Source organism: Siphateles boraxobius, unplaced genomic scaffold (genome assembly GCF_051911475.1).
Source record: "Siphateles boraxobius isolate OS27281-9 unplaced genomic scaffold, OSU_SipBor_1 12, whole genome shotgun sequence".
NCBI classification, from domain to species: domain Eukaryota; kingdom Metazoa; phylum Chordata; class Actinopteri; order Cypriniformes; family Leuciscidae; genus Siphateles; species Siphateles boraxobius.
The window spans coordinates 22,569,997-22,593,486 of record NW_027508722.1 but is presented as its reverse complement, the minus strand read 5'-3'; the positions used below and the strand labels follow the sequence as shown (position 1 = coordinate 22,593,486).

At 37.3% G+C, this 23,490-nt stretch overlaps 1 protein-coding gene across 11 annotated transcripts in view; it reads left to right on the top strand.

Moving 5' to 3' along the window:
- Window positions 1-23,490, top strand: part of arhgef1 (Rho guanine nucleotide exchange factor (GEF) 1) — a 51,331-nt gene that overhangs the window by 6,763 nt on the left and 21,078 nt on the right. For 3 of the 11 annotated variants that reach the window (XM_077213018.1, XM_077213061.1, XM_077213008.1), the window contains exons 2-12: window positions 10,886-10,950; window positions 12,982-13,068; window positions 13,393-13,506; window positions 14,192-14,290; window positions 15,518-15,560; window positions 15,683-15,788; window positions 15,967-16,107; window positions 20,564-20,593; window positions 22,141-22,258; window positions 22,375-22,429; window positions 22,757-22,789. In XM_077213018.1, the coding sequence (XP_077069133.1) occupies window positions 10,924-10,950; window positions 12,982-13,068; window positions 13,393-13,506; window positions 14,192-14,290; window positions 15,518-15,560; window positions 15,683-15,788; window positions 15,967-16,107; window positions 20,564-20,593; window positions 22,141-22,258; window positions 22,375-22,429; window positions 22,757-22,789 (853 nt within the window). In that variant the 5' untranslated portion in view covers window positions 10,886-10,923. Of the gene's footprint in view, window positions 1-10,885; window positions 10,951-12,981; window positions 13,069-13,392; window positions 13,507-14,191; window positions 14,291-15,517; window positions 15,561-15,682; window positions 15,789-15,966; window positions 16,108-20,043; window positions 20,487-20,563; window positions 20,594-22,140; window positions 22,259-22,374; window positions 22,430-22,756; window positions 22,790-23,490 lie in introns of those variants that run through there. The other 8 variants (XM_077213071.1, XM_077213036.1, XM_077213026.1 and 5 more) reach the window with 4 other exon arrangements.

The following is a 23,490-nucleotide window of genomic DNA, read 5'->3' as shown; positions in this document are numbered from 1 at the left end:
ACATGATGTAGTCTACATCCTGTCAGTTACCAAACTCGCTGGATTTCTGAGATTAATAGATCAATGGAAATGATGAATAAATAACTAGAGAACACATAGAATCTCTATAAAATAGAACTATATACCGAAAACCAGTCAGTATCTGGTGTGACTACCATTTGCCTCACACAGTGCAACACAGAGTTGATCAGGTTGTTGATTGTGGCCTGTGGAATGTTGGTCCACTCCTCTTTAATGACTGTGCGAAGTTGCTGGATATTGGCAGGACCTGGAACATGCTCTCGTATACGCTGGTCCAGAGTACATAGAAAAAGTCATTGATCTTTGAGTTCAGCTTAGGGCTGGGTGATATGGCAAAAAAAAAAAAATTAATGATAATTGTTTTATATCAGTCGATATCGATAATTATCACAATAAATGTCAAATCTTTATTTCTTTCAAGTTTAAAGGCAGATTTTTGCTCCTAAGTGAAAGTTGTAGAAACCAGAGCGTTAATTGTAGTTTTAAACTACTCTTTATTGTCAGAACATATCATGACAAACACTTGCCGAACAGTTGAACATTTCACAAACCTGGGGTAGAACATTCAAACATTTGTCATTTTTCCTTAACAAAATAAATATCTTAATAGAAAATGTAATTTCTTAGTTTCTGCATGTGCTAATGGGGGATATTGTTTCAAGTCTTGAAACAGGTTTGTGTTACCTGAATTTGATGGCACGTATCTTCAGCACAGTTTGCATGCAGGCTGCAATATTAATATTACATGTTTTGTCTCGAAACGCATATTTGACAGTGAGTTGACAGCTGTATTAGCTTGAGTATGTTAAATGTATGTTCATTAGCAAAAACAGTAACATCTGTTTAAAAAAATGTAATGACCAATTTTATTTGGAAAAATTTAATATTCTGACCGTTTGAATTTTATTAAATTTAGCCATTGGTCATCCAGTATCATGCATTTAGATCATGATAACCACAGATAAAACAGGCATAGCCTATAGCACCTCACTATCATGACAAAATGTAACTATGGTTTCTATGGTATTTGTATGAAAAACAGTAGCCTATCCTAAATACATTATTAATTAAACACTGTAATTATATTACATTTGTCCTTTAATACATTGTCTACACTGATAATAAAATACAATTCAATATGTATATCCCACATTTCATGGTGCAGTTAATATTACTAGGCTAACGTTACAGTAAATCCATGGTAAATGATGGGAATTAGTAGACGGAAAAGCCTTCTGGAAGTATCGTTGCGCACAGTGTTTCTCCTGTTTGTCAGTGCTGTTTCATCTGCCTTTAAACTGGTTCAAATCACTGAGACATTTGTGTTCTTCGCTGAATTCAAGCGCTTCTCACTGGATCTCGTGACCGAGATTGATCAGAGCGCTGCCGATTGGATAAATGGTCCGTGTGGCGCGCAGTTCAAATGAGTTTTGTACGGTTAGTTCAGCTGATGAAAAATGGCGGCGAAAACAAGTGTTGCGTGTATAAATAATATCACGGCTATATCACACGTCTTTGTGAGGAAATATTAAACGTATGTTACGCAATGGATGTTTGAGCCTCGTTTATTATTATTTTATTTCAAAATGTATTTAATTGAAGTGTATATATATATATATATATATATACACCAAACACTCCCCCAACCTCCGCACCACCGCCAGTGGTTGGTCCATTACCCCCGCTCCACCTCCGGTGGTTGGCCCATTACCACCACGGTGGTAAAAAAAACTGCCACCGTCACAGCCCTAAATAGTTTCATTTTAATATTTCTTTTAGACCTAAAGTACCCAAAAAACAACTTAAACTAGTTTTTTTTTTGTATCTTTGTTCTATTGTATACTTTATTCTTGTAATTAATTCTTAATTCTTATTTAATTACTTATTGTTTAGAATCTTTACATGTCTTCAATAAGCACTTCAATAATAACTTTTTACTTATATTTGGCTAAGTATAATTTTTTGCTGTGGTGTTGAAATAATTGAGAATTGTGAAATTTGAATGTCATCTACTATGTTTGCATCTTTACAACCTTATTTCCTTAAAAAAAACTATATGTGTATATATATACTATAATATACCATTATAGAAATGACTCCTATCACGATATTAGACTTTGGTCATATCGCCGCCGACCCTTATTGGACCCCTTTGACTTTCATATACATTTTTCCATACATGTTTGGAAACAACATGAAGTTGAGTAAATTTCGACAGAAATCAGGTGAACTGACCTTGAAGGCCTCACATAACGCTGTTTAAAATTAATTTTAAAATGAAAAGATCTGTTGCGGAAAAAAATTATTGAACAAATCCTAGTAAGTTTGTGTGCATGCATGAATGTGTCCTGCTTGTGTGTTTATGCAGTGACAAAGCTCTCACAGTGTGCTGGGGATGTGTGTGTGTGTGTGTGTATACGTGTAATGTGATGTTTTTGGCTTGCTTTGCTGAGGCAACAGAAACTGTCGGTGTTCTCTGACCCATTAACAAAGAACCCTATGTCTTGTCATGAGTAATAGTAGTGGCGTATGTTTGGGTGGGAGGTATGTTTGTGGAAGCTGGCAGTGGATGTGTTCGCAGTGTGAATTGTGGTTGTAAGTTTTTAGGAAGCAAAGGTGTATGAGAACGCTTTAACCTTATCCAGATACATAAGTGGAAAATATAAAGCTTGAAGTGAGCTAAATATATTTTGTGACAGTGACAGAGATGCAGAGTCTAAAAGAGAAGGTACAAAATATGGGATATGTCTTCATGTAAAAAGTAAATAGAGAGGCACGACTGCCAATTGAAACAAGGAAATGGAAAGTTTAAGAAGACAGAATGAAGGAGAGATTGACTCAATTGACCCTTCGCTAAGCCCCGCCCTCCCTAGTTACTGTTGCTACGCCTGTCAAGCTTTCGTGTCTGGCACGTCTTTTACAGTGTGTATGCACCGGTGTCAGACATTCCCAATGAGATAATTAGTAATTTTTGGCGAACATGTGAAATATCTGAGAGAGCAAGACAAAGGGGACTGCAGTATGCATTCGAGCGATATATCCACAGAATAATATGCAACCGATTAGCGAATAATTTCATTCAAATTGAAGCTAAAGCCTATATAATCCCAGCGCAAGCAGCCGCCGCCTCATATGCTGACCATTCAAATGGGAAACACACAGCTATTTTCGTGCACAGCAGGGTAAGTGAAATGTGAAAATAATCTAATAATTATATATCAAACAGTTTATCCATACATTTTGTGGAATAACACTAACACCGGGTGAGCCGCGATCAGATTGGGTTAAAGTTACTCAGTCAGGGGTAACGTTAGTAGGCCGTCGATTAACTAAATGCTGAAATATATTTTAAAGTATGTCAGTGAGCCTCCGTCTTGTCTTTAATCGTCTTATTTTACGTTAAAATATATGCATTATGAACAAAGAACAGTCATTATTTCCAACTTCCAAGCAATATGTGTTTTTGTTAATCCTGTGGACATGTAGTTGTGAAAGTGGTCTCCCGCACTGCTGATCCACGCACATCCTTTCTCCTCTTGGCTTTCAGATTTTCGGGAAGGAAAAAAATTCCACTCCCCCGTCCAAACTTTTAAGATACCGGGTATCAGATTAGCACAATCCATACGAACAACGCTTCGGCATGTTTCACTCGCTCGAAAGCTTGCCAGACCTCCCGCGCCTAGTTACGGTTGCTAAGACACGATTGGCCAGTTGCGGTTTTCGGGCGTGGCTTAGCGAAGGGTCAATTGACTACAGAGCAGAGAAAATAAAGGATGTTTTGTAATGGAGCCTCTGTGAGTTGGTAGTCAATGACAGCAGAAAAGAAAGTGTCTTGGCTGTTGTGTTGTCTCTTGCTGTGAGCGATGGGGTTTTTAAGATACCATGTCAAGTTAAAAGTTGTCAACTTTTAAAAAAAAGTGTGTCTCAAGATCCCTGTGTTCTGCAGCATTTCATCTGTCTTCGTCCATCTGCTCGCAGGGAGTTGCCTGTAGTTCGCTTCAGGTGCGTTCACACTGACTGTAAATTCAAAGAGATCTGAACTGAAGTCATTCATTCATGGAGGGGCAGACGGTGATCAGTTGGATTATGCAATTGTAGGAACAGCACATGATTTTAATCTCACAAAGACATGATGGCTGGTACTTAAACCTTGAATTGCTGAGTTTTCATAGTGGTCACAGGACATTTGAACTAGATGTATTATTTTAAAAATTTCTCTATTTCTTGGGTATTTTAGTTTTAATTTTGTAATTCTATTTTTTTTTCACATAGCACCACAATTTGTTCCATCTCTTTGTGGTGATACATACTGCATTTCATCAGAAACTGCACAATACTCAATATAATAGCATCAGAGTCTGTGATCAAAGTTCTATTTGTCGAAAGCAACTACACCCCATACTGCAGTACTTACTGGCAGTGATCACGCAGTAAATGTGCCATTACTGCTACATTCAGCAGTTAATATCATCACTCTCTGCTACTCCGGAACATTCATGATTCCACAATATGGACTAGATAGATCCACTGGCACTCAGATCTTGTCAGGTTGCCTGCACTGGACAGCAGCCATATAGTGGATTTGCCAAGTTTTGCGAAGTTAATGGCATATTAATCCTTGAGATATGTTCATTAGCTTGAGGTTGTTTGGATCAACTAAACAATTTGCATTGTCTTTACATTGTTTTTCTGAAATCATGTGCAGTGCACCATATGTTTGCTGCGACAACTTTGCTGCATGCTGGTTTGTTATAATGGTGTCGTCGATATCTGATGTACCGGCCCCTACTTTTCACGTACAAGCCAGCAGGGGTTGGTTGCTTTACATGTTGTTCATTGTCCAGCATTGAAAATTCAAAAACAAGTCTTTTTTTTTATTCTCTATATTTACATTTTGTTTTCATTCACATTGTAGTGCACATTTATATTTTCTTTTTATTGTTTTAAATATTTTTTCCCCACTAATATTCTTTGTGATAGTTTTAGTTAATAACATAATAACTTTAATTGGAACTAGGTATGATTCAAAAGCTGAAATGAATAGTTAAAATCAGTGGAATTATTCATTACCATAGCTGTGTTGTATGTTTGATGCAAGGGCATATGCCAGAAAATGATGTGGTATTCCAGGATCCTCCCTCAGATGTTTGGCGGTGAGACATGATGCAGGCGGGAATCGCTGAAGAGAAACGAGTTGCAGTCAGGTTGAGTCAGATCGCCCAGGGTGGAGTGATAAACTGACAGAATGATGGATGCGGTGACAGGACTGTGGAGGGGAGAGCGAGCGATGCTGGCGGAGGGCAGGAAAATGATTTGATGTGGTGATGCCAGTGTTCAGATCTGGAGTTGAGCTACAGAGTGATCACCTGTCTCCAATGAGACTTTCTAACATTTTCCTTTTGTTACTGGCACATTTTCGAGAGTTACAGATATAGTCATCTCTCCGACTTGACTCAAAATGGAGGTTAAAGTTGGATGATCTACCAGCTAAAAGGACTTTATAGTTGTTTCTGGGAGTGTGTTTCAGGCGTATAGTCTAAATGTGGTTGGCTCCGTAAAGAGGGTGGGTTGATTCCTGGCTGCAGATCACAGTGCTGGAGCTTCCTGGCATTCCCTGCCCCTCCAGCACTCAGCCTGTTGGACACAAACGCTACATGATGTAAAGTTCCTGAATAACTTCTCCAATCAGAGGTGTTCAACGTGAGAACATACATGGACACGTGTATGAAACACAGATGCATACTCAGACGTTAACTCACTCTTACACACAAACTCGCTGAATCCCGGTCGGCGTGCCTGTGGTGGAGCAGGTCTGTTGGGCAGCCGGACAGGCCAGGTTTGTGTGCAGTCAAAGGGCTCTGTGTTTGAAGCGGGCTGATTGCTCCCTGGACTCACAGCCCACATTTGGAAACAGTTAGAGGGAGACTGCAAGCTGCCACGGCTTCTACCAATCAATGCGGCGGTTCGGCACTGGTTCACTAGCCCAGCATTTAATTTTTCACCCATTGGACAGTAGTGTCCCGCTTAGCCCCCAAACCCTATCCTTACAAGCTTGTAATTCTCATTCTGATCGTGACCTCTGAAAAGTATCATATGATGATAACTTTGGCAAATGTTTGCAAAAGGGTCAAGAGTGTCTGTGATAAAGAAAATGGAAGTTTTATACCAATTTTCAAGAATATTTTAAATAATTGTTTTTTTAATATTTGAAAATATCCTTGAACATGGTATAAAAAATTCTAAACCACATCTTAATTAGTTTTTATACAGTTTAAAAAATAAGTATAGATAAAAAGTATGTATTTTAGAAAATGAAATGAATTCACTTTTGAAAGTTATGTTTTTATGCCTTGTAATAAAAAATTATCTAATACTTTAAGAGACTTATTGACCTTTAAACAAAGTCATGAGGGTCTGCTCAATGATGGCCATGTCCCAAATGGAAACCTAAAAGCCCTCGCGATCTTCCTCCGAGTCCACACTTTCGTGACGTAATCCGGTTGTAGTTTGCTGCAGAGCTTGCGGGCCTGTCAAAAGTGCATCCCTAGCATATTGGCTAGGGCTGGGCATTTTTGTCAATTTTTCATTTTGAGTACTGTTAAAAAGTACAAAATGGAGGACCAAAGAGTACAGGAAGCTGGAAAGCGGCAGATCTAATGGAGGGAAGCAATCTGAAAATTCACAAGCTTGCCAACCTCACGCAACAGACTGAAAATGTGTTCTGCCTTCCAAGGGAAACATTTTTTGCCAGGGATCAGTGTTTCTGATTCTTTTTCAGGTGCTTTTAATACGGTGGATGCCTCAAATGTTACAGATGGATTAAAAAAATGCAGAGGTAATAGATAATACATGAAATTTGTACTTTATATGTCCAGACTACTGTACGAAACATCCAGCAATTGGCATTTTAAGCAATGTAGTGAAATTGGTCTTGATTACCTTTAAGTGTGTTCAGAATCAGAACGCATGCCTCCAGGATATTCCAGGCAACGTTTACGTCTATTAGCAATGATGGGAAGTTGAGGCTATAGAAATGCAGGAGGAGATAAAAGTGCTCAGCAGGGTGAATAACAAGCTTTTTTCCCCTCCTTTTTTCAGAATTAATGGTGTTTCAAACATTCCTAATTTCCTATTACTATACTTGAGGATAGAGAGTTGAAGGAAGAAGTAGACATTTTGTTTATGTGTGTAAAGAATGTTGAAAAAAATTGTATCATGGTTTCCATAAAAATATTAAGCAGCACCACCATCAACATTGATAATATGTTAAGAAATGTTTCTTGAGCACCAAATCATCATATTAGATTAATTTCTGAAGGATCATGCGACAATGAAGAGTGATGCTGAAAATTCAGCTTTGCCATCATAGGAATAAATTACTTAAAAAATGTACATTGCTAGATAAAGGAAAAAATGGGTATGCTGTAGGCAAGAAAGAAAGAAGTTAAGGGTGGAGAGTGTGTGATGTTCATTAGAGGTTAACGGCTCTTACAGTCCTTTGCTCTAAACATTGTAACACTGTTTATTCCTCTCTCTCTCTCTCTCTCTCTCTCTCTCTCTCTCTCTCTCTCTCCTCTCTCCTCTCTCTCTCTCTCTCTCTCTCTCTCTCTCTCTCTCTGCTCTTCATGCTCACATGGTCAGTGAGGCCACATGCCTGTACGCCACCCTTCCTCTGAGCCTTCTCTCAGTCGTTCCAATAAAAGATCTCTTATCTCCTGCAGTATTGAAATACCACACAGTCCAGAGAGAAAGAGTGCAGTCATTACATACTTTTGAGGAGATAGCGAGTGATAGACCTCATTAACCCCACCTGTAACACTCCAGTGGCTCCACGCTCTCATTCTCAGATAAATTGGGAAGACACACGCTGTCTCTGACCAGTGACCACCATGCAGATCTTTCTCTCTTTCTTGAAGAAAGTCTGTTTACCGCTCGCTGATTGATCTTGACAGCTGTTGAGATGATTTATTAAAAGCTGTGAGTGCATTTAAATGTCTTTTATGTTGTCATTTATCAAAATCACATTTTAGCATGTTATTCGAGTCAAACTGAAAGTTCATGAATTTTACAGACCTGTCTCAGTAAAGCTTGTGAATGTGATTTTTCGACCAACTTATTTTTTATCTGTCAGTTCCTCTTTCCTCTCTTATCCTCCATCATTGTTCTCACTTGACTTGTTTTTGGTTACAGATGTTTTTTCCGCTCTGTTTCCAAATGTATGCATGAATGACTTGTGTGTTTTTTGTGTGACAAGAATGTTTTTCTTGCTCTTTATTCTGCTGATGTTGTGATGTTTTCTCTTTGTGACAGAGACGAGGCAGTGTCACGAAAAGAGTGAGAAAGCATCTTCACTAGCCACACTTTATACGCTTTCCATGAATTGGATACAAAATAGAGCCTGACACACATTTTATTTTCTAAATTCAAAATGTCTAAGTAGTTTTTAGTTTAGTCTAAATAGTTTCCTTATTTATAATTTTTTGCAATCATTTTTAGCAATAAACACTTTGCGTCAAAATGAAATGATTTTAAATATATTTGTAGTTTTTTGCTACAATAATTTGAATGTCAGTTGAATAGATCAGGGGTTCCCAAAGTAGGGGTCCCGATCCCCCGGGGGGTCGTGAGACAGCGATGGGGGGTCGCGAGATGATTTCCAGAAGTGTAATTGACAGAATTACTAAAAAATATTTTGCTACCTAAAAGTTAAAGATTTTTAATAAAACTCAAGAGATGGGGGATGTGTGGAATTTCATGATTTGAGTGACGTTAGTCTAGTAGAATTTTCTAAAAAAATATTTTGCTACCTATAGGTTAAAGATTTTTTGTCTCACGCATGCATGCATGTCTATTTCCCTCATATTAAATATAAAACGCATGTGGACTGATATTTTTCTAATGTCCGGACTCCTTTATTAACGGATTTTATTTTCTGAGAATTTATATTTCAAGTTTTTACTGCAAATGTCAAAATGCGCGCTCTTTGGTCCATCAGTGCTTGAGTCACCATATATCGGTAAACATTTGGAATGGGTCAGACATAATTCTGACCACTTATTAAGTTTTGTTTTAAGTAAATTTCGTTTTGTATAAATTGTATCTTCATTTTAATCATTGTTTTCATCAACAAATTGACTGGATTAATAAATAAAAAGCAAATATAGTAATTAGGACATGGAGGCGCCGGCGCGTGAACTTGAGCGCTTCTCATAAATGAAACCGAAAACTGACAGAAAACACTAGTTTATTAATAAACAATTCAAATGTTTAATGCACAATCCTTACTTTGGCCGGTTCTTTGTGGCAAGCTGTATGCGTGCGTTGAGATGCGGAATAGGCATTATAAAAATGCTGTCATTATAAAAGGTTTCTAGTGTCAATGTATTGCTTGTTTTTCTGTTTACATTTCACTTCCCCGTACTTTTTGACAAGCGTCCTCGACAGGGCGGCCAGCTTCTTTGCCGCTCAAGTCGGCGGCGGTGTGAACGTACAGTTATGCTTCTTGCACGGACTTTTGGGACTCAGTTTTGAACTGGTGTCAAGGCGCAATGAATGAAATGAGCAAATGGTAATTAAATAGAACCCCTAGGTGAAATGAATGAGGGAGAGGATCACAACATGTGAATTCATTCACTCCCGAAATACTTATGTGTATCTGATATGAATAAAACGTGTCGAATTTTAATGGAAATTATTATTATTACCTCTTCCATAAACATCATTGTGTATTTTACAAACTCTAAATCTATTGTTTTTTTAGTACTTATGTAAATTTAGGGGGCGGTCGCCAAAGTATACCCAATTTGTGGAAAGTGCCATAAATCTTTTCACTTTTCTCCTTTATGTGTCATACACTTGTCTATGTGTTTGTCCCTCCTTGTCCTTTTGCTTTGTTTTATGCTCTCTGTTACTCTGAACATGACTTTTGCAGACAGGTTGACAAAAAATGTCTCTGATCGTTTCCTGAGGAAATTACACCCACTTCCGCCCTCTCTCCCTCTCTCTCTCTCTCTCTCTCTCTCTCTCTCTCTCTCTCTCTCTCTCTCTCTCTCTCTCTCTCTCTCTCTCTCTCTCTCTCTCTCTCTCTCTCTTTCTCTTTCTCTTTCTCTCTTGTCTCTTTATGCTTGCCTGCACTGTAGACGCAGCGCTTTGGAAAGCTTTGAAGATCTCACAGACTTGGCTGATTAAAGCAACTGATAAAACCCAAACCCAAACACCGCTCCATTAGCAGTTATTTTAGGCTTTTGCTATCACACTGCTTCAGTGCAGAGGACAAGGCCATTGTCCCAACAGCTGCATACGGTACTCTGGTATGCAAAGACATCCCCTGTTATCTGTTTTTTTTTGGTCTGAAAGTTGGTGCACTTTCACTGCGAAACTCAATGCAGTTCAGTAGCCTAATGCCGGTATTGATGCTCATTGAGATTAGATCATAAGAAGCCTTTGTTTTACATTGGAGAATGAGTAGACAAACACATTGGCAGGACACTGAGCAGCGAAAAATTCTTTTTAAAATCTCTCCTGCTGTAAAGATCTTGTATCTATTATTCTGAAGGCGGATGATAAGGAAGGCAACACAACAAACTGAACTATAGATCTTTTGACCACTGAGAAATGAAGTCACTGTTTTTCATTCAAAACCCCGCTCATTGATAGACCTTATCTGGTTCTAGTTCTTCCACATTGGTTTATCTGTTATTGATTTATTGGCTGATCCTGATCCTGTTGTTCTCCATTCTGGATACTTGAATCAGATGGCCCAATCTGCTTTGCACTTGGCAGTATGTTTGTATGTGCTCCACTTTGTGTTGTATTGTTGACACAGGATGCCGTTCTAGCCTTTCATGATGTCTTGTCTTTGCAGGACCTCGGATTACCAGTGTTGGTGCAAACTACGACAGCATGGATTATGAAGACGCCCCAAATGGGGTTTGTTTCCATTTGTTCTTGATGTTTTTACAAGTGGCCTGTATCAGAGATGGCATAATCAGTTTCCACCGTTATTACCAAAACAATGGACTATGCATCTCATGATTGAGTTCTCAGATTATTGAATCCATTTGTACATTAAAAGAATATTATCGAAGGGGTAGTGAAAGAGTTTTATTTGTGTTATTAGATCTAATTCGCATCAGATTATGGACAATGAATACACTCAAATACAAAGGCATACACTGCTAAATCTGACATTACAGCTGCCGAGACGCAAATGTTTCTGGATGCTTAATAAAATCAGGAATGTGCTGTAGTAGGTGGGGCGGCACAGCTGACTCTTCTCTGAGTGTCTTGTGCAATGAGTTATACTCCTCCATATTCTCACCAACCTGAAGGGGGTCTGACCTTTCTGAGGAGGTTTAGCACAGTGTCCGAGAAGTACAATGGTAAAGTCCTATACAGTCTAGCAAAAATAAGGGTGTCCCTCTCTGTAGTGAATCTTACTAGTGTTGTCAAAAGTACCGACTTCGGTATCAAGTCGTTTTTGTAAGCGCTCGGTAAAGATTGATGTATATTTACAACATGTTTTTGAAGTGCTGATCATTGTAGCCAATCACAGACATATCTGATAAGAGTGTGAGCACAATGGGCAATCAGAGGTGTTTACAATTCTGCTCAACAGCGCTCAAAGTGTCAAATTTTTTTAAAATTTCAGTACCGACTTGGTACCGAATTCTGTACTTTTTGACAATATTAATTATTACTTTAGGTTACATTGCTACACCAGTAGGGGGCAACAAGTGGCGGCTTTTTGAGTGAGTCACTGAATCATTCATTCAACCGATTTGTTCAAAAACACTTATTCATTCAGGAACGAAAAAAGCACTACTGGGTGTTGCTCTGACTTGAGCAAATGTTGATCCAGCATTTGCTTTTTTTGTTTCCCTCTCCTCTCTCTCTATGCTTAAAGGGGAAGTTCACCCAAAAATGTACATTCTGTCATTATTGTTCCAAACCAGTATGACTTTCTTCTGATACAGGTCATGCAGGTTTGGAACAGCATATGGGTGAGTAAATGAGGACAGAATGTTCGTTTTTGGGGGAAACTATCCCTTTAAATGTTTAGTAAACAGCAACGCATGCACAATTTATCTGCAATTAAAATGTTTACACTAAGAAAACATTTGCTGTTTGTGCTTGCACTATCACAATTGCTTTTTTGTTCCTACTGAAGTTAACAGTATTAGTCTGTTGAATTGCTGGAGTTTGACTTGTTTAGGGATTTTCAGCCTCTTTCCACTGCATTATTATTGCACAACAGCGACAGAGGAAATTTGTTCTTAGCAACCTTCACAGTAGAACACTGTTACATTTACAGCAATTGGGCAGATGCATTTGTCCGGTTTATGGAATATTCCTCTGATTCAATTTAGTTTCTTATCAACAGGTGGAAATAGAAATATGATCACAGTTTAGCCTCTTGTTACTTTTATGAAAGAATGAGCTTCATTTAGTTGGTAGAGTATGAATATTAATTCACTCTTCTCCATGTTTAAATGTTCTCCTTGGCTCCCTGAGCTCCGGTTCACAGCATGAATCTTTTCATTTAGCCTGAAGTCAGAATATTTGTGGCAGCTACTTAATATTTTCAATTCTTCTCCTTTATTTAGAAATCATCTCATAATGGCAGTATAATGTTACACGCAGTGTGTAACATTTGTTAAGGGCTTTGTTATTGTAATTTTTATAGAGTGAGGGAACTGTTCTTTATTAGTATAGACGGTCACAATACATTCTTTTACTTCCTAACCAACACTTCATCTTCTTTATTAAAAGTTTTCTATATTCAAACCGGGCCATCAGGCCATCCTTTTTATTTTTGTGTCCTGTAATGAAACTCATCTACCAATATTAAAAATAAAAAAAAATCCTACAAACGTTAATGCCCCTTTGGATTTTGTTGTGCTGTTTTTGCTTTGTTTTTTAAGATTATTTCTGTTAAATCTCATCTTTCTCTATCCATAGCGCGGGCCGTCAGGTGCTCAGAGTTCGAATCCAGCCATGAATATAATTGGAGCAGAGGATGAAGACTTTGAGAATGATGAGCAACCTGTGAGTGAAACATTAGCTCAGAACTAGTTGTTCTTTTAGTATATTTGAGGTAAAAAAAAAAATTTGGAATATGCATTAAATTGATAAAAAATGACGCTGAAATTTTGTCATCACCGCAGTAAAAGACATTTTAAAATATATTAAAATAGAAAACGGTTATTTTAAATTGTATTAATATTTCACAGTATTACTAATTTTACTGTATTTTGGAAGAAATAAATGCAGCCTTTGTGAGCATAAGAGACTTCTTTAATAGTATATAATAGTTCTATAATAGTTCTTTAATTAATTTTTTTATATGCATGTAATCACTTTTCTTCTCAGATGGTGGATGATCAGTGCAGTTACTTTAACAGTATTGAACTGTTGAAGTCCAAGCCCACCCACCTGCTGGTCTTCGTTCATCATGTCATGTTACAGTTTGACTGTGCTCCTGTGGTAAGAAATTACAGAATGTGTGACAGTTTATTTTTGTCAGTTCGCATGCATGCGCCTATTTTAGTATGTGAGGCTATATGTGTTTCTTACACTATCTCTTGTTCAGCTATGAATGATGGGTGAGGGTGTCATGTACAGTATGTATTAGTATTCAGATAAAGCCCTTTTCATGCGATTTAAAGCATGAGTATTTCTTCCTTTGTTTGGCATGCAGCCAATGTGATCTACCCCAGGTACCGTCTCCCAAATCCAAATCCTCCATCTTTTCATTTAACCTCAAAACTCTTCAGATAGGATACATCTCACAGATGCTAATGTTCAGATGAATAATCTAAATTAGTTTGAGTAAGGTGGACATCTTACCCTATATTGTTTTCCTTTTGTGGACCTATAATGTATTATTGAGTTAGACCAGTTATGTGTGGTTTCAAATCCAGCAGGTACTATGTTGTGTTCATTAATTTTAGATTGGCCCATTTGTCCCTGTCATTCCTCCTGATACTCTTTTCTCACTGCTCTAAAAAACTCAACTGCCTCTCCATCCAGTCAATAAAGTCCATGTATAGGTTAACATAGCACACATCACTATCCCTCTTTTTTTGGTGTCTACGTCTGTCAGTTTTGTTATTCTTGTTTTTTTTTTTATCTCTCGCCTTCATTCTCTCTCCCTTTTCCCCTGTTCTAGCTATGCTACCTTCATGCTGACCTCTTCAAGAACTTCAGTGCCAAAGACACAAAGAAGCACTTTGGGGAATTCTACAACACTTTCCTTGAAAAAGGAGCGGTATGTGAACAAGAAAAGTTCTAGACATTCAGCTGTCAAGTTTATTTATCTCTTTACAAGTTTTCCTCTTTGTTTTGTCACAATTTTCAGTCTACCCTCGTTTTCTTGTCTCTGTTTTTGTTAGACACCCTAAAGGAAACCTGGGGATTATTTTTGAAGGGGTATTTTATTTATCACACAGATGATCTGCTGTTCGTCAATCTTATTTTGAGCTTGTTGTCTTTCAAAGCGGAGAAATGGCTTTTGTTCATTGTTTTCTGAAAAAGGCAGATTAACATAAATTTACACATGGAACATAAAAAAAATACAAGTGGAGCAAAAATAAGAGATTCAGAAAGAAATTTCTGATGAAATTAGAAAAATGCAGAATGGTAGTTGGCACATAACCTTGTCATTTTATTTATCTTTTTATTTTATTTTTATTTTGTAAATCCATTACCTTTTAAGTTCAGAAAACAGCTTGATTAAAAGTTATAAAATGATACACAAAAAGCTGTTTAAAACGATTTTAGGCTATTAAATATGTATAATAATACGGCTTGTATTGCATTAAAGCGACTGAAATCTTTGTCTAACTAAATTTTGCAGTAAAATAAATAAATGACTGGACTGGAGTGCTTCTTAATTTCATCATTGGTATGAGTGAATTTTTATTCCCAGTTCTTTCTTTTTGATACTGTATATCAGGTCATTTCCCTGCTCATGTTTCTCCCCCAATCCATCTTTGTTTAGACTTAATTTTTTGTCTTTGTCCTTTTCCCCCAGTCTGTCTGCATATACCTTCTGTCCAATGTAACATTTTTCTTGGTGTGTTGTTTTTTCCTTATTTTAGAGACGTTCTTTTTTTCTGTCTCATCTTAGTTTTTGTCCTACCCTACCTTCCTGTTTGGGTCATGGGAATGACCTCCCCTGATGAATGACTTGTTTTTTTTCCATGTTTCATTTTTAAGTTGTCTTTTTTTATATTTGATATATAATCTCTTTGCACAATTCTTTGAGTTGACATTAAGGCTGTTGACATGTGGAATCTGGTTATTTATATTGTTGTGACCTCTGGTGGTGCTGTGCTGAATTACAGTCTACACTGGAGGACAAAAGCATCAAGTTTAAGTTTTATAATTAATATAATGCAATTTCTTACCCAACCAAGCCAATATAACAAATCCTTACGGTTGGATTTGGATTGGAAATAACATTTTCTCTCTTTTTATTCCTTCTCTCTTACAGATTCTCAAAGTATCTGTGCCAAATACCTTAGCATCTGAACTGGGTAAGGCCTTCACCAGTAAAAATGAAAGTTATTCTCTCACTGCACTTAACGTTGATATTGTTTTATTGCTTTAGTTTCATTAAATCCATTCGCCCCTCTGTCTCTCCGCTGTGTTCCTTCAGATCGCGTGCGTCCAGAAATTTGCAGCGAAGACCAACAAAGACGTTATGTTAATGAAGTGAAGTTCACACAGAGTCTAGAGATACACCGGCAGCTGGAAGACTTTAGGTGAGTCAGTGACCAGTAAGTGAATTTGAAAATAAAGTGAACCTTGAGTAATTTGCATTCCTGATGCACAGTATATTTACCTATAAGATAAAAAGCTAAAAAATGTCTGGCTCTGATAACAAGTGTTCATCTATCTCTGGTGCTCCAGTAGCATACTTGTGTTTGTTTCCCTCATTAGGCAGAAAAGGATGATGGGAATGACTCCCAATGAGCATGAACTAAGTGACGTGGAATCCCATCGTCCCACCGACCGCATCCCAATGGAGATGAAGGAAAAGGCTGTAGCTGAATCCTTGTTGGAAAAGATGGTTGATGCCAAGTAAGAGCTGTCAAAAATAATAATAATCTTATTTTATTCAACAGATGGTTTTATAGTTGTGCTTAAATTGTGACCAGTGTAGAATGTTTGAGCCCTGTGCTCCATAGATTTCAGCGAGATTGTTATACAATGAAACAGGAACTCAGTTTCTTAGTCATTTATCTATTCCATTAATAGTAATATGTTCAGAAACATTTACTAATTTAAAGCCAGACCTTTACTTTTTGCTGCCCTCTGTAGTGCCTATCCTATAATCCAATCCTAATTTCGGACTGTCTGCTGTGGATTTGTGTGTCCCTGCTGAGTCAAACACCATCTATGCAGTGGGGAAGAGGATAATTTGCCACAAACAGTTCTCGATCTCGATTCACTTTGACAGAATACAGCTATTGTCAAATCTGCATTCACAGCGGATCAGAACCCCCAAGTCTCTGTCGATATTCACTCACCGGCTGCTAACTGATGCCTATTGAATTGTCACTTTGCACAGGATCTTCTTGCTGCTGGGCTGTTTGACCCCTTGCAGTGAATTCTATAATAGTCGTGTCAGAATTCACTCCACTCACTGTTGGGCTTCATATGCAGTTCAATTAGCTGACATATCCATTGAAGTTTCATTCACGGCTCTAAAATAGTTATTTTGTTGTGGGTTAGGGCCTTTCTTCTTCGCAGTTGAGTCAAAGTTGAGTGAAACCAATATGTTTTTTTTGTCTTTTGTGTAACACTAAAGGATATCATTTAGCACAATGATCAGGCTGCTCTTTTCCCCAAAAAAGTGCTTAACAATTAGTGTAGTCTATATGATTTGTGCGCTATATTCCTAGTCTTCATAAATAAATTCACAGTATATTGGTACCATATTGCTTATCTGCTGATATTACAGATTTTTTAAAAGAAATGTATTTGGTATCGGTCAACATTGGACATTTAATTGTGCTCAGTTTCCCTATTGTTTTATACTGTATTATAATGTTTTGATGCCTAAATTTACTTTTAAAATGATTTATTTTATCATGTAAAAGTTTAGGGTCAGTTTTTTTTTGAAAGAAATTAAAGGGGGCATATTGTGCTTTTGTTATTGTGTAATGTTGCTGTTTGAGCATAAAAAATATCTGTATAACGAACGACTCGTTTGGACTACAACACGTTTTTTCCAGACTTTGTGAAGTCACAATGTTACTAATTTAAATAATCTCTGCCCACAAAATACGCAAAAAAGGGGTTTGAGGCCTGGTTGAGCGGCTGCTTTATCAAAGAGACGCTGTTTTTTCCACAACTCATTTGTTTGACCTTCCTTAGTCTGACGAACTAAGATTGGTTTAAATTTATTTTTAACACTGCTCCTGAACATTATAATCCCAACGTTTATCTGTGCGCTGCACATTTTATGGAGAACAGCTTCCAGAACCACAATGCAGGCTACGCAAAAAAGCTTCTCCTGAAATGGAGTAGTTCCCACTTCGAGACAATCTCTTGTTTGTGGATCACAACTTGTAAATATGTCTTATTATTTGTAGTTGCATTTTCCATTAACAGTTCCAATTATAAGTTTTATGTTGTTGCTACAATGTAAACAAAGGGCAAACCTTTGCCTCTGCTCGACTGCTATCCAACATTAGTGTTGATATAGTATTCTTTTGTAAGCTCTCGCTTTTGTCAGGCTGTTCACTGCCCCTTAGTAATATTAACCTTGGTTTTGTGATCGATGACTGTTTGTTTTACCATAGTTTTCCGACAAATATCATGATTAAATAATGTATAACATCATATGTAAAATGTATAAGAAAATTACAAAAAAACAAACATACCACTCTGAAACATCCTGTGAAATCCGTGCTTGCAAAGTCCGTGCATGAAATCCTTTCTGGATTATCCTCTTGCTTGTTAAATTTCTTAAGTCTGAATCACGCTTGAATTGTTTTGAAATAGTCTCCATCCTTAATATTTACACTTGAGCAGATGAAACTCGCAGTTATGGTAAGGGGTGTGACATTTCCCGAACATGCGCTTACAAGCGGTGCCAATCACAGCATACAGGGCCCGCTTACCAATCATCGATACCGGAACTAAACGGCACGTTCGAGACAGACTGGGGAGAGAGGTGCTGAAATAATGTGAAAAATAATGTGTTTTTTTAACAATCAAGCATGGAAGCATACTAGCACACCCCAAAAACTAAATCAAGACTTCGTAAAAGGGCATAATAGGACCCCTTTAACACTTTTATTCAGCAATGACACATTTAAATGGATCGAAAGTGACCGGTATAATGTTACAAATGATTTCCATTTTGGATTTTCCAAATGGTAATGTATGTACATTGTTTTTGTTTTCATATATGTAGTTAGGGACTACATTGTACACATGATCCACAGGATAAACCTTTCATCAGAGGGACCTGTGTGGTTCTTTTACTGTACCGTGTGCAGTGAGTGCCAGATTTTCCCTGCTGGCTTATATTGTGCAGAAATAATGATCTGAATTCAGATTGGCAGAGTGTGCAGCAGAGGCGAAAGGCTCAGCAGTCTCCTCTTGTCTCACTTCCTGCTTGAGGGTCCTCACTACTCGTAGGGTGTAAAATATAATTCCTACAAACCCACGTTCACCCTTTAATGTGAATCTACTGCACTCATTGACCCTTTGATCCCTGCCAATTAAAGCACCCAATTTTCTTTGCTTAAAGGAACAGTTCACCTTAAACTGCATCCTTGCTGAATAAACCCCAGTCTGACCCCAAACTTTTGAGTGGTAGTGTATAAGATTTAATTCATAGTTTAGCTTTTTATTGTGTCTTGTAGTTAAAATCATTGCACAAACCTCAAGCACATAAAACGCTTCTGGCTTCATTTAGTTTCAAGCATGTCTGAATATAAAGACTTGGATAATGATTCAGTAACTGCTCAGTTAAGGATTCATCAAATTGAATCAAAGCGAACATTTGTGAATCTTTTTGTGTGGCTCATTAAAATAACTTTTAGGAGTCATTTCTCATTTGTTTATGAATTCACACTAGTCGCTCTCTGAGTGCAGATAGACAGAAAGACGTATTTTCTTGCCATTATATTGCCTACATTTTGCAGTCTTTATATCCTAAGGTTCAATTCAGATTCCAATCAACTCTGGTAAAAATAAAAATTATTTTACTGCTCAGCTATTGTGAATCTGGCAATGTGGTATGAATGCTCTGCCCAGTCACACCCTTTTTTCTATTAAAAATATGCACCATTTTACTGTACATGTAACTGATTCTGCCCCAAAAAAAGAAAAAAAGAAAGAAAAGAGACTGTAGCAAACAGGGAGGAAGTGGCAGAGAGATGATGGTGTCAGAAGTGCCACGCTGGCAGGAAGTCTCTGCATTCTGGCTCTCTGCCAGAGAGAAATATAGAAAGAGGGATGAGACAGGGGTCAAGTTTGAGGCCGGCAGAGGGACGGAAACACTGAAATGGACAAAAGCCGGTTTGCAGTGAAACAGAATAGTTAATATATTCCAAATCCACCAGGGTAAAGTGATGTTGTAAAGGCTGCACTGGAAAAAATGCATGTAAAACAATGTCTCTTACTCATTCATTGGCATTATTAGAGACACATTGTGTCCTCAGAGACTTCACACTGATTATTTTAATGTCTAGTCTCAATATGGCTATTCAGTCTTCATATTCACTCACACAATCGTCCTCTGTTCTCTCAAACACTGTCTGCTTCCTCTTGCACAGTTTTTTTTTGATCTCTCATTCATTCTCCTCCGTCAGTATAACAGTAATGACCTCACTTACAGATGCTCTTATTGGCTGCACTTTTAATCTGAGAGGCGGATCAAGGTTTTTGATTGGCCAGACGCTGGGGATTCCTTATCTCACTCCTCCTTTTGTATTATCATAGGAAAACACGAGGATCTGATTTCCATGTTCTTGCATGCTTGTTGCATCAGACAAAAACACGGTTAAATAGTAAGTTCCGTGGATGGGGCTCTTAGATTGCTTGTGGACTTTTCTGGAGGACAGTTTCAGTGCCTTAGGAGAGTGCCAAAGGAATGCTTGCAGTTTGTGAAGATAGTGTAGCTCAGACTTCTAGACATCTAGTTTTGCAAGAGATTGTTTCACTGAACTTTATTTTTGCATAATTTTGTCTATCAAAATTTGCCTGGATTGCAATTTTTGATGCAGCACTATTTTTTTACATCCTTTTTTTTATTTTAATTTTCTTTTTATTTCATTTGCAAGTGACAGAATATGTTCATTAGTTTATTTTCTACAAACAATACAACAGTTACTGTCATTTTGGGTCAGGGAAAGTGTGAACACTTCAGATTCCACCGTCCTAAAACAGAGTTAAAATCCAGTCGAGATCGAGGAAGAAAAAATGTTTCTTAACTTTAAACGGTGAGTTCTTTTGACCAGCGTTGTGCTGCATTTTTCCTTTGATATCCCTCTTATTATTTCTGTTTCGCTTTTTGCAGCCCTTCAATTGTTGCCGACAAGGACAAAGGGTGAGTTGTCTTTCTTCTTTTTTTCCGCAGTAGTCATTTGCATGTTCCTATGTGGTTAATGCATTGACTGGTTTGTAGTTTTGTCATTTTCTAACTATAAATATTACATAGTCACTTTTATGTGGTTGTAAAAGTATATATTCACTTTTCTGTTGAGGTTATCCCTATTTTTTCCAACTTTTTTCCAAATTGTTTTAAGGGAATGTTTTCATGAAAATACCAGTCATTTCTAGCAGTTTAGTTAGATTGGTTGGTTTGAATTTATTTTAAAAAAATGAAATTGATGCATTTATAAAAATAAAAAAATAAAAAAAAGGTTGAAGTTAGATAGCGCATAGTTTGTCCGTAAGAGCATCTGTTGGTCATGTCATTGATCAATTTAGTCATGCACAGATTTGACTTAATCCATGTGTGCTTGTGACAATGGACATGCACATGTGTACAGAAATATTAAGCGACACAACTGATTTCAACATCGATGATAAGAAGAAATGATTTGTTTAGCAGCAAATCAGCATATTTGATTGTTTTCTGAAGGATCATGTGTGAATCTCGAAACTGGAGTAATGGCTGCTGAAAACTCAGTTTTGCCATCATAGGAAAAAACGTCTGAGATGGTTTGAGTTTTTTTAGAAAACCAACATTTTGCTGAAACATAAAGGGTGACTAAAACCATAAGTTGTCATGACTGTTTTTTGGGGGGTGGGGTGTTTTTTTTGCACCAAGTTACAACTTACGCACTACTAAATATTTTCCATTGCATTATTAAACTTAGTTGAAGCGTAACTCTACTTATAAACTAAATATTTTAAGAAGCCTTCGATCAGGAGTAATTGTTAGAATAAAATGGCAGACAGATTAAACTGCATAAATAAGCTCATGTTTTACCTGACAGACTTCAATTCTTTAGACATATACGATAATGCTGACATTTACACTCGCTTACATTTTAAGAAAGAGAACATTATGTGAATAGATTACTTTGTTAGCGGCTCATCAACACAAACCCGTCCTACAGCGCGTCGCTGTGTGCATCTGTCCCATTGGTCGGTGTTGTGTATGTCAAATAAAATCAGTCATAATCCATAAATGTCTTTTTTTTAATGTTTTTTTGTATCGGTACTTATTAATATATCCTTATTCATTTCGTTTCAAATACAGTTTCTGAATGTTATTTACATATAAAAACACTTATGGTATTCATTATTAAGTATCGTATTTAATGGTAACATATTTTTACCGCTAAATGCTTGAGGCAAAAGAAGTTAGAATGAAGGATAAACTGAAATTCACAGCATTTAATCACAACTTCTGCTCACTTATTTGAAGGCTGCTGTTGGATCATTGAAAGTAAACATCATATTATGCGACTAAGCATTACTTTACGGAGGGCTTACGACCTACTAGCTACATTCTGCCTTACAAACAAATGGTGCAAGGGAATAAAGTACAGAGTTAGTTACAAACTAGCTAGTAGTTACTAAGTCTATAATGTGGAGCTTACATTCCTATTTAAAAAGAACTTACAAACTTTTTTCTTCCTTCAGTAACTCCATATTTGGAGCAGTGGCCTTCTATATGAAGCACCTTGGCGTCAAGACGAGAGCACTTGACAACAAGAAGACTAAGTCAGGATGGCGACCCTCTGTCCCTTCTGTGTTGAAGGTTAGATAACATACTCAATAGTTCATTAAAATAATATAAATTCCTATGTTTTTAACTGTATCGACTGTATTTGTATTATCTTGTCTAATTGTATTGTTTCTGTTTGTGTTGAACAGCCATGGGGAACGAGCAAACCCACCAGAAACCTAGGGAAACTATCTACATTCTCCCGTATGTACTACACAGAATCCCTTTATTCCCCTTCCCTTTGAACACACGCCCTACTGACATCACACTCTCATTGACCAAACCTGCATTATTTCACTGCGCACATCGATTTCCATTCTGCCATTTACACTAATTACTCGTTTAATCTTAGACACCTGCTAAGATAATTGATATCAATGTTCACAAAAACAAGACACTTCTGTAGTTTATAGTATGAGAAACATTCTGCAAAAAAACATTCTGCATTTATTCATTAAAATACCTGCAATATCAAAGATTGATGTAAAATTTAAAGGAACTTGTTTGTGTTGCTATGTTTTCCTCTTGCAGATGATGGTAAGCAAACTAGATTGGACTTTGAAGGTATTATGGTCTGTTCTATGGTCTAATGCATGTTTGCATGTTCCACTTCAAACACATGGGTTTGTCTGTAGTTTCCGTTTCTTTATCCATCCATGTAGCAAATCTGATATGATTTTCTGGTTGAGATGACTTTGTGGCCCTATTATGCTATTTTAAAGGTTTCTAATTTTGTTTTTGAGGTCTTCAAAAACAGGCATCAAAGGTCAAAAAATACTTTTTTTCCCTTATAATATACACATAGACAAATTAACCATATGGGCACTTTGGCAAGTGCCCAGGGGCACCACGTCCAGGGCGGCACCACGCAAATATTTGTTTCTCTTTTAAAACAAGAAATTCATTCTCAAACTTATTTCTAGTCTAGGCCTACCGTTTCATCAAAACGTTCTAAATTCGCTGAATGGCTTGATGAATGTTTATTATTTTATACGTTTTTGTTTTTGTTTTTTGTGGACGCGCAATCTACTGCCAGATTCACACTAGACCTACTGCGTGTGACCGCACACTAGCGTGTCCATTGGCATGGAGCAGAGCAAGTGTTTTCAATTAATTCCACTGGAATTTGAGCTTTAAACTCGCGCATGAGCGTGAAGCTAACTTCAATATGAACTGAAAACGCTCACTCTACTCCCCGCTAGTTTAGTGGAAACGCACAATACAGAATCTGGCAGTGTGCTACACTGTTTCCTTTCAATCGACAT